Below are 15,776 nucleotides of genomic sequence, written 5' to 3' on the forward strand. Positions count from 1 at the left end.
GCCTGCCCTTCCTGATAATAGAGTCTAGCACCATACGGCCGTACCAGAGAGGTTTTTACTGTTCTGACGAGTCCATCCGGTACCCATATAAAAATGGAGACACTATCAGCGATGCTGTGCTCTGTGCTGCTGGCATTCTTATTGCCATCCTCTCTGTAAGTCTACCTCTCTTACTATCACTCCTCTCCTCTCCCTCACTTCATACTCCATACTCATCCCTCCATGTCTCTGTCTGTCTGTCTGTCTGTCTGTCTGTCTGTCTGTCTGTCTGTCTGTCTGTCTGTCTGTCTGTCTGTCTGTCTGTCTGTCTGTCTGTCTGTCTCTCTGTCTGTCTGTCTGTCTATGTATGTGTTGTTTCATGTGTTGTGTGCTCTGTGTGAAGTAATTTTCCATCGCCATACCAGCACTGGCTCCAGACTGTTTCCATTCTTCTGATGAGTGAGGGAGGGTGTGTGTGTGTGTGTGTGTGTGTGTGTGCATTTGAACCACACACATACACTCCTGGTTTGAGCTGTTGATGTGATACACTTCATTTCCATGCCTCTTGTTGCCTGCCCTCAAGGCTTGGTGCCCCCAGTGCCCTCGCTCACCACACACACACACAGACACACACACACACACACACACACACACACACACACACACACACACACACACACACACACACACACACACACACACACACCCTGCACTGAGTCCTAGCCCTGTCTACTATATGAGACCCTAGACTGTGCTTTGTTGGCGTCTGCCCTCATGGTGGTACAATCTAGCTACCAGCTCAGCGCTTCGGCTTATTCAAACCAGGAGTGTATGTGTGTGTGTGTGCGTGTGTGTGTGTGTGTTCTCACAGCTCATGGTGTGGGTAAGCTGGTGGAGTCCACACATCTGTATATCATTAGTGGTGTCTCCTGTGATTCTGACACCAATCCTACTCGGACACACGCATGCAGAAACTCTCTCTCACACACACACACACACACACACACACACACACACACACACACACACACACACACACACACACACACACACACACACACACACACACACACTTTCCTAGCATGGCCTCTTGGCTGTGTTTTCCCCAGGGAAACCCCCTCCTCTCCCCTCCTCTCCCCCTTCTCTCCCTCCATCTCCTGCTGCCATCCCTGACAGATTCTGTCTGCACAGTGGGATGAGATAGGCAGCGTGGAGAGTGATGGAGAGTGGGAGGGAGGGAGAGAGAGAGAGCGAGGGAGAGAGAGAGAGAGAGAGAGAGAGAGAGAGAGAGAGAGAGAGAGAGAGAGAGAGAGAGAGATGGATAGTATATGGGGAGAATGTTGAGGTACAGTAGATCTCTAGCTGTCTCAGAGGAAAGGAGAGATATAGTGAGAGAGGAGAGGGTGGGTGGTTGTTGCACAGAGGGTTGTGTGTGGACATTCGGAGGTCCAGGGGGTCTGCAAACGGGATGGCGTGCCCCTGTGTCTCTTGGGGGGGGGGGGGGGGGGGGGGTTAGGCTGTACCCCACCGCAGCCCAGCCCTGCTAGAACAGTTCAGCTCTAGTGTTACAACATCACTGCAGGATTGTATGAGACAGTGTTAACCCACAGAGCTAAGGCCAGAGCCATAGATATAAGCTGTGTTATCTCTATCTGTCTCTGTTAGAGGTGTCATCTGTCCATCTCATCCCCTCCTCCTCCCCTCCATCAGCTCCTCGGTCATTAAAGCCTCGTCATTAGTTATCATACCAGTGGTGCCTGAGGGAACGTCAGGTCATGCTCATCTCTCCATCTGTCTATTATCTATTCATCATCCTCACTGTCTCTGTCTCTCCATCCCTGTTTTATCCATGTCTTCACTTACTCAACATGAGAATGATTAACGATAGATTGTCACTGTGTCCATGCATGCGTGTTTGACCTAACAGCATGAGAGTTGACAGTATCACTCATCGGAGCATCATCAAGAGTTTGTTTGTAAGGTTCAATTCTTTCCACCTTTTCATTGCAAATCCTCTCCTCTCCTCTATATAGATTGTTATAGGAGAGTGTTACAGGATTCACCATCGCAGAGAGGGATCTAAGTCTTTCATTGGGAACCCTTATGTCTCATCTCTCTACAAACAGGTGAGTACCAGTAGAGGTGTGGGAGGGTAGAGACAGACCATAAATGATACATACAAAAATACCTAAATGTGTTCATGCTAATAGTTGTACACCGTGGTACTAATGGTTGTTTGCATCCTCCAGGTTGGAGTGTTTATATTTGGATGTGCCATCAGCCAGTCGTTCACAGACATTGCCAAGGTGTCAGTGGGCAGAATGAGACCTCATTTCCTGGATGTGTGTAATCCTGACTGGTCAGCCATCAACTGTTCCCTTGGATACATCACCTCCTACACCTGTAATGGCCCTGAGAGCAAAGTACAGGAGGCCAGGTCAGTACACACACACACACACACACACACACACTGAGTCCTGGCCCCCTCTACTATGTGATACTCCATACTGTGCTCTGTTGGTGTCTGCCCTCATGGTGGTACACGTTTGTTTGTTTTTCAGGAAATCCTTCTTCTCAGGACATGCCTCCTTCTCTATGTTTACTATGCTCTACCTGACTGTGAGTAACACACACACACACACACACACACACACACACACACACACACACACACACACACACACTGTGGTACACAGAAACAATGGAGTGCAGATGACAGAGAGCATTATGGGAAGTAGGTTTAATGAGCTGAAGTCTCTCTCTTTTCCTCTTCATGGATGGATGGATGGATGGATGGATGGATGGATGGATGGATGGATGGATGGCTAGAAGGATGGATAAATGGATGGATGGCTAGATGAATGGCTAGATGGATGGATAGATGAATAGATGGATAGATGGATGGATGGTTAGATGGATGGATGGATGGATGGATGGATGGATGGCTAGAAGGATGGATAAATGGATGGATGGCTAGATGAATGGCTAGATGGATGGATAGATGAATAGATGGATAGATGGATGGATGGTTAGATGGATGGATGGATGGCTAGATGGATGGATGCTCTCCACCTCTTTTCCTCTTAACAGCTGAACTCACTTCCTCTCTCCTTCTCTCTCTCCCTTCCTCTCTCCACCTGTTGTGGTTCATAGGTCAGTTTCTGTGCCCCGGGGGGCCTCCATCCTACCAACACACTAATTAGTATTACATCCACTACCCCCACTCTCCCCCTATCTCTTTGTCTCGCCTTCCCCTCTTTATCCCCTCCATCTCTCGTTCCCTCTTCTCCTCTATTACGACTGCAGATATTTACACAACTATGCTCACTACTGACCTAGTGTGACTCAGTCAGTGTTTTGGGCTGGGCTAGGTTAGGTTTAGCTTGGCTGAGCTGGGTTGTACAGGCTGTTGGGTGTGCATGGTTGGTTGGCCCATGCCTCCTGGGGTTTTGTTTGGTATTTTGTGGCGAGCTCTGGATATATCCCCGCCTCTCTCTGGCAGCCTCTCGGTTAGAATGGAGAGAGGGAGTGTAAAAGAGGGAGGGAAGGAGAGAGGTGGTGCTTTCAGAGCACAGGCTTGATATTTAAACCACGAACAAGTCTTCTGGGAGGTGGAGTGCGGTGAAGTCACAGAAGAGCAAGAAGAGAGGGAAGAAGGAAAAGAGCGAGGAGAGAATAGCCAACTCTCCTAGGAAATAGAAACTGACCAACAAGTCAGATTGTACACTATACACAGCGACACACGCATCAGCACACACTCCAAGGATCCTGTTTTTCAAATAGATGGCTAGTAAACAATATTACAGGCATTCTGTGCTGGTGCGGAATGACGGCAGGAAATCTCTTTCTCTCTCTATCTCTTTCTCAGTTGTGTGTTTTATATATGTCCCGTAGTTATTATGTGAGTCAGAGAGAAAACATCTCTCTTCTTGAGTAGAATTTTCTAAGAAACCACTAAACTTATGAGAAGACTATTGTTGTTTTTTTATTGCTGTTTTTCTTAGGACACAAACACAAAACAAATTATCTAAGACATTCCTCAGTCTGTGGTGGGAAAATGTATCTCATACTCACACAGAAGCCTCTATCTCTCTAGGACCTGGACTGGCACTCAAGCCTCTATCTCTCTAGGACCTGGACTGGAACTCCAGCCTCTATCTCTCTAGGACCTGGACTGGAACTCCAGCCTCTATATCTCTAGGACCAGGACTGGAACTCCAGCCTCTATCTCTCTAGGAACAGGACTGGAACTCAAGCCTCTATCTCTATAGGACCAGGACTGGAACTCCAGCCTCTATCTCTCTAGGACCAGGACTGGAACTCCAGCCTCTATCTCTCTAGGACCAGGACTGGAACTCCAGCCTCTATCTCTCTAGGACCAGGACTGGAACTCCAGCCTCTATCTCTCTAGGACCAGGACTGGAACTCCAGCCTCTATCTCTCTAGGACCAGGACTGGAACTCCAGCCTCTATCTCTCTAGGACCAGGACTGGAACTCCAGCCTCTATCTCTCTAGGACCAGGACTGGAACTCCAGCCTCTATCTCTCTAGGACCAGGACTGGAACTCCAGCCTCTATCTCTCTAGGACCAGGACTGGAACTCCAGCCTCTATCTCTCTAGGACCAGGACTGGAACTCCAACCTCTATCTCTCTAGGACCAGGACTGGAACTCCAGCCTCTATATCTCTAGGACCAGGACTGGAACTCCAGCCTCTATCTCTCTAGGACCAGGACTGGAACTCCAGCCTCTATCTCTCTAGGACCAGGACTGGAACTCCAGCCTCTATCTCTCTAGGACCAGGACTGGAACTCCAGCCTCTATCTCTCTAGGACCAGGACTGGAACTCCAGCCTCTATCTCTCTAGGACCAGGACTGGAACTCCAGCCTCTATCTCTCTAGGACCAGGACTGGAACTCCAGCCTCTATCTCTCTAGGACCAGGACTGGAACTCCAGCCTCTATCTCTCTAGGACTAGGACAGCCCTTGACACTGCTACAGTAGGCCTAGTAAACATCATAGCTTTGAAGGACAGATATTCCTGTCTTACCCTCTTCCTTTTGCCTGGTCTCCACCTTTTCCCTCCTTCCCTTCACCGTTCCCCCCCTAGACCTGCGGACAGGGGGGGACTTAGTGACTTGTCTGATAATCAATTGTTAATTGAATTCTGTCTGGTCAAATAAGTGGAGGTGGTAGCTCATTCATTAGTTTGCTCATCACTGATCAGAAACATTTAGCACGTAATAATGTAATCAATTGTATTATTTTGCTCTTGACTCTTGTATCGGCTATAGTAGCCTCATACAGTATAATCTATCCACCATCGAACTGTCCTGTTTTATCCTAACCTGCTTCAATATGTCTCAATCAATCATTCATTCATGTTATTACACAGCATTATGTTCATGTTATTACACAGCATTACAATCATGTTATTACACAGCATTACAATCATGTTATTACACAGCATTACGTACATGTTATTACACAGCATTACAATCATGTTATTACACAGCATTACAATCATGTTATTACACAGCATTACAATCATGTTATTACACAGCATTACAATCATGTTATTACACAGCATTACAATCATGTTATTACACAGCATTACAATCATGTTATTACACAGCATTACAATCATGTTATTACACAGCATTACAATCATGTTATTACACAGCATTACAATCATGTTATTACACAGCATTACAATCATGTTATTACACAGCATTACAATCATGTTATTACACAGCATTACAATCATGTTATTACACAGCATTACAATCATGTTATTACACAGCATTACATTCATGCATTTAAATAGGCGGCTATTAGAAAAACGTGGATTATATTAATATTGATATGTATGGAAAGAAATCATTGATTTTATGATGAATTATTATTCGGCTGTATGAGGCGGGGCCTCGTGCTGATAAATTATTATTATATTCAGTTTTGATTATAATTTTTATTTTATTTTATTATAATGACCAGTTCACGAAGCCCCTGATGATGTCAGGCCTGAGGCAATTGCCTCTTCTGTCTAATGGTAAGTCCGCCACTGCCTGCGGAAGCCAGAACTCTAAACCTCCCTGAGAGGAGAGAGGGAGTGAGGAATGGGAGGGTGCCTTCCTCTCCTTCCTCGAAGACAACAATAATGATGAGCTTGTCTTCCAGGAAGAGCCAGCAGCCTCCTCCATACCTTCCTCTGGGAATCCATGGCATTATGGGGGAGGAGCGGGAGTTAGGCAGGGCTGTTGTTATTGTAGGTCTGCTTATTAGGACTTGGTGAGAGTGGTTGGGTGAGAGAGGGGGTGAGGGAGACCTTGGCTTCTTAAAGACACTCATCTCAGTAATATAAAACAATATATTTCACACGTATTCCCTTTTACCAAGGAATTTCTCCTGATGAAATACATATCTACACATGTGCTTCATATCTGATGTATAAATCTGTCTGTGTAATACTATAAATCTGTCTGTGTAACACTATAAATCTGTCTGTGTAACACTATAAATATGTCTGTGTAACACTATAAATCTTTCTGTGTAAGATCAAACACATACTGCTCAATGTCTTTCTGTGGTCATCCACTCAAATAATAATCCCTTTCACTCTCTCTCTCTCTCCCTTTATTTCTTTCTCCCTCTCTCCATCAGTTCTATCTCCAGTCCAGGTTCACGTGGAGAGGTGCCCGGTTGCTCCGCCCCCTCGTCCAGTTCACGCTGCTGATGATGGCATTCTACACCGGCCTATCACGTGTCTCCGACCACAAGCACCACCCCACAGATGTACTGGCCGGCTTTGTACAGGGCGCCCTGGTGGCCTACTGCATAGTGAGTACAGACACACACAAACACCCACATTTTAGTTTTTGCCCTAGCACTGCACACCTGATTCCACTAGTAGGGAGGTAAATGTTGTTTTTGCCCTAGCACTGCACACCTGATTCCTCTAGTAGGGAGGTACATGTTGTTTTTGCCCTAGCACTACACACCTGATTCCACTAGTAGGGAGGTACATGTTGTTTTTGCCCTAGCACTACACACCTGATTCCACTAGTAGGGAGGTACATGTTGTTTTTGCCCTAACACTACACACCTGATTCCACTCAGTCCCAGTTCAAAAAGCTTGATGAGTTGATTATTTAAATCAGGTGTGTAGTTCTAGAGAAAAAAACTAAACTGAACACTCCTTTGGGTCCCCAGGATCAGAACTAATAAACGCTGGCCTACTGCATGATGAGTCACTGTTAGTAATCTATTGTATTGTGACTGTAAGGGTTAGGGTTAGAGGTCAAGATTAGTCTGCTGTGAGTCAGACCAGATCAGGTAATCAGAGATATTAGGGCTGAGAGAGAGAGAATGTATTGAGGCATTAAACTACTACAAGACATTCTCCAGATCTTCTCCCCTACTTTTTCTCTCTCTCAACTCCGCCTTTCCCCTTTCCTTGCTCTCTCTTTTTCAGTCTTTCTACCCCCTACCTTTCTCTCTTTCTCTCCCACTCCCTCTCTCTCGCTACCTCCCTCTACCCCCCTCTCTCCCTCTACCTCTCTATCTACCTCTCTCGCCTACCTCTCTCTTTCTCTCTCCCTCTACCTCCCTCTACCTCTCTCTCTACCTCCCTCTACCTCTCTCTCTCTCTCTCTCTCTCTCTCTCTCTCTCTCTCTTGCTACCTCCCTCTACCTCCCCCTCTCTCTCTCTACCCCTCTGTGAAAAAAAAACAGGCTCCGAAGTGAAGAGAATCTGATTCCCTTTAATGAATAGCACATTGCCTGGAGCCAGCTCCCCAGGAGTGTGTGTGTGTGTGTGTGTGTGTGTGTGTGTGTGAGAGAGAGAGGGAGAGCGAGAGTCCCTACAATCTGTAACCATCATAGCTTTATAAGCTGTATGTTGCCAAGGAAAACTTTTGGGTGAGGGGAAAGAGAGAGAGAGAGAGAGAGAGAGAGATCGGGGAGATTGGACTTTGAAACAAAAATGAGGTTGTTAATTATTTGTTTGTTTTTTATTTGGCTGCTCTGGTTTTATCACCTCAGCATGACACACACACACGCCTGCCTTGCCCCCATTCAGTTCAGGAATGGAAATGGTTAGATTCATAAAGTGGGAGAGGCCATGGTGGCGCCTAGACTCAGCTACTGACATATCTCTGGCACTGCCACACACACCACTCTGGCAACCTTTACACACACACACATATTGCCAGGGCTGGGCTGGGGTACTGACAGCACCCCTTTTCTTTTTAAGAACGTTTCTACCAGGCTGAACTTAGAGAACCTTCCCTTCCCTGCCCAAAACTCCACTAGGTAGGAGAGGTTGTGGGAGAGGTTCTGGTCCAATCTAAACTGTGTACGCTGTTCTTATTGCCCTGTCAATCATCTGGAACCATATAAATATTGATAAGAGAAACATCAACATATACTGAAATGAGTTCAGATAATGGGTTATTCGGCTGTCCTCATAGAACCCTTTGAAGAACCCCTTTTGCTTCCAATTAGAACCCTTTTCAAGTAGAACCCTTTCCACAGAGGGTTCTACATGGATCCCAAAAGTGTTCTACCTAACCCCAGAAAAGGTTATTCTATAGGGACAGCCACAGAATCCTTTTGGAACCCTTTTTTCTAAGACTGTACGAATGAGAGGACAGAGGGAGGAGCGATAGGGAAGAGGAGAGAAAGGCAGAAGGAGAAGAGAGGGAGGAGTTCTTAGCTCTGTGTATATGTGTATTTCATAGAGAGCTCAGCTATTCTTCAGCGCGACAGCCAAGAGACCTGCACACACATACACACACTGCTGCAGGTCGCGGCTATCGGCTTAGCTAGTTTAACGACGCTGCTGCCTTCTCCAATCAGAGTTGAGACACAGAAACATCTGGGATCACTTTAGAGGGGCTGTTAAGAGAGTGGGAGGGAGGGAGGTGGAGATATGGGGGATTCTAGCAATTTAGAGGTATTTAACCCTCTCAATAAGCTACAGTGGAGAGATGAAGGTACCTGCATGTTCATACCACTCTCACCCACTGGCCTTTTCTGATGTCTGAAGAACTTCTATAGAAGCACACAGACATGTCAGTCTACAAAACATTAGGGACACCTTCAGAACAGCCGCAATTCGTCTGGAACATGGACTCTACAATGTGACGAAAGCATTCCACAAGGATGTTGGTGTCACATTCGTCATAAGGAGCAGACCAAGATGCAGCGTGGTAAAAATAAAGAAAAAAAACGCTAATAATAATGCTCACTGGCAACTATATCTAGACAAGATCCCACAAAGCACAATGGGAAAATGGCTACCTAAATATGAAACCCAATCAGAGACAACGATAAACAGGGATCATAGGTTTCACCTGGTCAGTCTACTGCATGTCCTTCAAATTCAACTCGAAGCCAGTTCCATTGCATTTTTTCATTGCTCCCCTCTAATCAGGGACTGATTTTGACCAGGTGTGTGCAATTAATGCACTAAGGTCGATGTCCTCCTGATCTTTATTTTATCTCTCAGATATAGGAGAGACACTTCAGAATGAACTTCCTTTAGATTTTTTGTGGGGGATTATTTGTTGTTCCATGTAGTGAATCTGTTATTCAATGCGTTTGTATGGGCTAATAGCAATAAGGCCAAAAATACTTTTTTATAAAAATATATATTTTTGGTAGAATATAAAATCCAAAATCAAATAACTAAATGATCCTTGGTATGACCTTCTTAAAACAATTCCGCATAGCTTAGCAGAACCCCCTCCCCCGGCTTAGACAGGGCTCCGACTGATGGGTTAATTATCAGGTTGAACAGAAAACCAGCAGGCTCCGACTGATGGGTTAATTATCAGGTCGAACAGAAAACCAGCAGGCTCCGACTGATGGGTTAATTATCAGGTCGAACAGAAAACCAGCAGGCTCCGACTGATGGGTTAATTATCAGGTCGAACAGAAAACCAGCAGGCTCCGGACTTCGTAGGGTTAAATACATCTGGTTTATGTCCTGGAAAGAGCAGGTGCTCCAAATGTTTAGTATACTCAGTGTATAGAGGCTTCTCTGTTAGTGATGTTGAAGGTCTCTATATATAATCTGACAATTCCCCATACTGCTATCTCATGCGGTCTCTGAGCGAGGGGTTAGCTTTAGAAAAACACACACACACACCACGCTGTAGGAGCAAGAGGTTTGCTTTAGACACGCTATGAGCTGTGGTAGGTTCTGATGAAAGCCACAGGTTGTATCAGGCGCTGTATTCTATAAAACACAGTGAGCTGTGGTAGGTTCTGATGAAAGCCACAGGTTGTATCAGGCGCTGTATTCTACAAAACACAGTGAGCTGTGCTTGTTCATTTTAGACATGCTCACTTCCTTCCTGCCATGCCACAATGTCTGACTCAGTGTCTTCGTGATTCACATGGTGTGACAGAGGACTCTAAACATGACTAGCAGACTGCCGTCAAAAATAGTATTATGACTGCAATCTCGCCTCGGCAAATGCAGACCCGTGCCAGGCTGTACGCAGTGATGGAGCGGTCTGATGAAAGGAGGGATAGCGGGACGAAACACGCCTCCATCAGTGGGGATGACTGTATCCTCTATCTATCACACTCTATACACACCAGACTTCTCCCTGACTCCCTGAGACAGTGTGCCCCCTTTAAATGTTCCGCTGGCATGTTTCCAGCAGGACCATATTTAGGAGCACACATTCCCCTACTCTCCTGGTGTCTGCTGCTGAGTCTGCATTTCTCACACAATAGGCTGGAAGGTGGTGTGTGTGTGTGTGTGTGTGTGTGTGTGTGTGTGTGCGTGCACAGGAAGCCTCTTTGCTGTGATAATGCTACGACCAGCCAGGGGTGAGAGGTCAGAGATGGTCAGCAGGGGGACAAGGCCTGCTCTGGTTGGATGACTAGGTCCTTGTGAGGACAGTGTTTTGGAATGCATCCCGTCTGAGGAAGGGTTTTGGAATGCCGCCCACATCTTTAACTGTAGTGGGCAGATATACGATACCATTCACCACTCTGCTCAAAGCGCTGCTACACACAGATGCTACAGTGATATATGTGCATGCAAAGAGCAAACAACAAGCTGCACAAGAACTCACTACTGGAATGGTCCAGGTCACGAAGTGGCTCAGTGACTCGTGTTTGCATCTCAATGTGAAAAAAACAGCATGTTCCTCACAAAGAGGGCAACTGATGTTACTGAGCCAGATGTCTATGTGTCAGGGGAGAAGCTCCAGGTGGTATCTGATTTTAAGTACCTTGGCATCATACTTGATTCCAACTTCTCTTTTAAAAAGCAGGTGAAAAGAGTAATTCAAATCACCAAATTCAACCAAGCTAATTTCCGATTTATACTAAATGGTTTGACTTCAGAGGTAGAAAAACTGTACTTTAAATCTATGATACTCCCCCACTTAACATACTGCTTGACTAGTTGGGCCCAAGCTTGCTGTGCAACTTTAAAACCCATTCAGTCTGTCTACAAACAGGCTCTCAAAGTGCTTGATAGGAAGTCCAATAGCCATCATCACTGTTACATCCTCAGAAAGCATGAGCTCCTGAGTTGGGAAAATCTTGTGCAATACACCGACGCATGTCTTGTATTCAACATCCTAAATGGCCTGGCTCCCCATCCAATCAGTACTTTTGTTAAACAGAAAACCCAAACATATGGCAGCAGATCCACAAGGTCTGCCATGAGAGGTGACTGTATAGTTCCCTTAAGGAAAAGCACCTTTAGTCAATCTGGTTTCTCTGTGAGAGCTTCCCATGTCTGGAATACACTGCCATCAGACACACATAACTGCAGCACCTATCACACTTTCACAAAAAACACGAAGACATGGCTAATCAGACTTGTGAACATAATCCCTAGTAGTGTATTGCCACTTTTCATGTTGTCTGTTGTCTGTAGCTTGTGAGGTGTGGAAACACTTTGTAGCTTTTATGGATTTTGTCTTGTTGCTTTTTGTGCTATGTTGCTCTGTCTGCATGAAATGTTTTGCTTGTCCTATGTTGCTCTGCATGGGCTCACTGCTCATTGATTGTCTGTATTGTTATTGTAACCGGCCCTTTTACTGAAACATTGATTAATGTGCACTGTCCTTGTAAAAATACAAATAAACTCTAACACGCCACATATGAATTTACATTTGTATGTACGAATCCACACACACACACACACACACACACACACACACACACACACACACACACACACACACACACACACACACACACACACACACACACACACACACACACACACACACACACACACACAGGGCCTTTTTTTCTAGTGAAGTGTCTTTGTGTGTTTTTGAGCTGGTAGAGTCTATTATGGGTCTCTCTATGATGATGTCATGACTCCGTCAAAGGTCATTAGTAAAGGCTGTTAAAGGTCATGCTCTGACAGCAGGCGGTCTGGAATATGACCCCTCACCTTTATATCGGTCCCCATCAGCTGAGCCTGTTTGGATGTGGGGGAGAAGGAAAGAAGTAAGGAGGAGAGAAAGAAGGGGAAAAGAGGAAGAGAAGAATGGAGAGAAAGAGAAGGAAGGAGTAGTGAAGGAGAGAAGGGGTCTTCAGGGCTTAAATTGTAATATCCCATTGCTAAGGGCTGATAATCCTGTTGCTAAGAGCCTTTTCCATAGGCCCACTTCCTGCCCAGTCTTCCCGGTTTCCTGTTTGGCCCGATGATGTCATCAGGACCTCCATATCTCTTCCTCCCTCTCGGGAGACCAAGGGTGAGGCGGATGGTGGAAAGAGTGGGGAGGAGAGGGGACTAGTCTAGTTCTCAGGGAGGAGATGGGTGAAAGAGAAGGATAGAGCGGTGACCTCAGGAAGAGACTGGCAATTCCGTTTCTCTTCCTCCCTCTGCCTCCCACGCTAGGGCACAGTGAGCTCACTACCTGAGGGGGAGTGGGAGGAAGAGGGTGGAGAGAGGGCTGAGGAAGGGAGAAACGCCTGGCTCACTGTGTTCCAGTCCTAATGATGATGATGATGATGATGTAGGGCTGTGGTCACTGTGAGCCATATTCAGTCATTTCCTCTGGTCAAATTCCTCATTATAGCTGCTTATTATGTGTAGGTACTTTATCTCTCTCTCGCTCCCTCTCCCTCCACCTCTCTCTCCCTCTATCTCTCTCTCTATCTCTATCACTCTCTAGGTGTTCTATGTATCTGACCTGTTCAAGCCGAGGGTGAAGCCTGCCTCAACCCCTCCCTCCCCCATCAAGAAGGAGCTCCTCCCCCCTGCTGACATCATCGAGCGGAACAACCACCACAACATGGTGTGAGACAGGCCCCGCCCTTCCCATGACCGAGGAGCCTACACAGCACTGTTTGCCTCCCATTGGACAGTAGAATGTAGCGACCAGAGAGACTGTCGCCGTGTCTCATATCACACTCTGTTCCTTATGTAGTGCACTACTTATCACACACTGTGGTCCAAAGTAGTGCACTACTTATCACGCGCTGTGGTCCAAAGTAGTGCACTACTTATCACGCGTTGTTATCACACTACTTAGGAAATAGCTTGTTATTTGAGACCTGCCCTGCAGAGACCACTCTCACTATCCAGATTCTTTAACTACTATTGTTATTACTACTATTCTGATTTGAGCCCAAGTTAGAGCAAAAAGAAGACTCAAAAGCTAAAAGACAAGAAGTTACAGACAGCAGTGCAGAGCCACTGAAACAGAACACTTTGTCACTACACAAAGGGAAAAAAGTGTAAAAAAAATAAATGAATGAGTGAATGAATGAAGCAAGGAAAGAAAGACAGTCTCTGTCTGAGGCCTTGACATAGGATAACAACTTCCTTAGTGATAGGAACGATATTACTGCAAAATTACTAGCAAACGACACATACAGTATATGAGTAACAATATAGAGCAGAATAACTTACAGCACTATAATCCAGTTGACTGTCAATTATCACTACTCGCCACCAGATGGAGCAGCTATTAGAACACTTGTTGATGATCACATAGAGCAGGGGTGTCAAACTCTTTCCATGGAGGGCCTAGTGTCTGCTGGTTTTTGGTATTTCCTTTCGATTAAGACCTAGACAACCAGGTGAGCGGAGTTTCTTATTAATTAGTGACTTATTAATTAATTAATCAATCAAGTACAAGGGAGGAGCGGAAACCCGCAGGCACTCTGCCCTCCGTTGAATGAGTGTGACACGTGACGTAGAGGGATAAAGTAAACCTGTAAATAGTTAACTTGTCCACCAGCTACTGACTACTACTAGAGAAGGAAGAGACCTGGAGAGGAACCAGACCCATACTACTCTAGCTCATACCACCAAGTAGAAGTAGTAGTTGGACTAGTCTAGTTCTCAGTTCGACAAGGCTCTTCTAGCTGCCCCTCTGGGTAACCTAACCTGGGATGATGCTTTCTGAAAGAGGGGGGTGGATGAAGCGGGGGTTCTTGAAAGAGAGATGTTAAAAGAGTAGGGATATTGATTGGTATTAGTTTGGGGGATTCGGGGGAGGAAGAGGAGGGGGAGGTAAATATCTCTCAGCCACCTGTCACCCTGTCTGGGGGCGTGGCTGTGCCATGCTGCCGCTTGATTGGCTGCGTATGTGGGGGTGTGGTCTGTCACCATGGACACAGGGTTGATTGACAGCTAAACTGGGACATTATGGGGTAGGGGCTCTTTCCGCTGGCAGGGAGGGGCTCTGGCCCATCCAATCACTCGTTAGCGGTATGTATGTATGTGTCCTGTGTGTTACTGTGTTGGTGCCTGCCAGTGTCTCTGCTTTTGTGTATGTGTGATGTGTATAGGTTTGTGTGTCCTGTGTATTTGTGTGTGTGTGTGTGTGTGTGTGTCTTTGATGAACCCTCCGGGTAGTGTGTGTGTAGAATGAACCCTCCTCACACACACCATTGTCTGTGCCAAGAATGTGTGCCACTATATGTGTGTGTGTGTGTGTGTGTGTGTGTGTGTGTGTGTGTGTGTGTGTGTGTGTGTGCGTGTGTGTGTCAGAGGGGGCCAGAGGTGGAGGACTGAGACCCTGTCCAGAGAACGTTAGAAAACTGTGGATTTAATATTTGTATTTTCTGCTACGATGCATCTTTAACATGTTCAGTGCTAGTCCAGTCATGTCATTAACTAACTGCTCCCCATCAGTCATTTTATTTTACACTTCAGCTTACTCAGGGCAAATCTCAAATGGCATGCTATTCCCTATAGGATGCACTTCTGGCTAAAATAAGTGCACTAGATAGGGAATAGGGTGCCATTCTGGAGGGAGCCTAAGACATCTTCTCAACATCACCACTTCAAAACGTTGCACATCTTTCTAATCACGTTTAGTCCGTCCTATCTTTTTGGCAAACCCTTTCCTTTTCATTTTATAAATATATAAATAATGTATAGTTCACAAAAATTAACTGTGTAAGATATTATTTCTTATGTTTAACTATTGTCCACTATGAAACGACAACCTCTGTTCTCTACCAAGTGCTGCTTAAAAAGCATTGATTTACAGATTTTTTTATTTAGTTAACTCAAATATTGTAGATTTGTGGTAGTAAGTTTTTAATTTGCATTGAAAACAAACCTACAATTGTATTAAAATTCACTATTAGTATTTTTGTATTGTCTCATTTTGTACAAAATAATTATTAGCAACATTTTTGTTTCTGCTTAATGTACTTAGCTCTACTACATGTGGTTTTAAATAAAAATCCCATTATAAACACAACTATGTGAAGTCTAGTCTTGACTGTATGGGTTTATGTTGATGGTCTGTAGTGTCAGTTTCATGTCTGAACTGGGTCTAATGAAAATAA

General features: G+C 45.4%; 1 protein-coding gene across 2 annotated transcripts in view; it reads left to right on the forward strand.

Moving 5' to 3' along the window:
• Positions 1 to 15,688, forward strand: part of plpp3 (phospholipid phosphatase 3) — a 40,770-nt gene extending 25,082 nt beyond the window's left edge. Inside the window, exons 2-7 of one of the 2 annotated variants that reach the window (XM_021599321.3) lie at positions 1 to 155; positions 2,013 to 2,105; positions 2,229 to 2,416; positions 2,541 to 2,598; positions 6,642 to 6,818; positions 13,142 to 15,688. The exon at positions 1 to 155 is cut by the window's left edge and continues 3 nt beyond it. In XM_021599321.3, coding sequence (XP_021454996.2) covers positions 1 to 155; positions 2,013 to 2,105; positions 2,229 to 2,416; positions 2,541 to 2,598; positions 6,642 to 6,818; positions 13,142 to 13,270 — 800 coding nt within the window. In that variant the 3' untranslated portion in view covers positions 13,271 to 15,688. The remainder of the gene's footprint in view (positions 156 to 2,012; positions 2,106 to 2,228; positions 2,417 to 2,540; positions 2,599 to 6,641; positions 6,819 to 13,141) is intronic. The other variant, XM_036969231.2, reaches the window with a different exon arrangement.
• Positions 15,689 to 15,776: the final 88 nt, after the last annotated feature.

Source organism: Oncorhynchus mykiss, chromosome 4 (genome assembly GCF_057628025.1).
Source record: "Oncorhynchus mykiss isolate SJ-2025 chromosome 4, ASM5762802v1, whole genome shotgun sequence".
Classification (NCBI taxonomy): domain Eukaryota; kingdom Metazoa; phylum Chordata; class Actinopteri; order Salmoniformes; family Salmonidae; genus Oncorhynchus; species Oncorhynchus mykiss.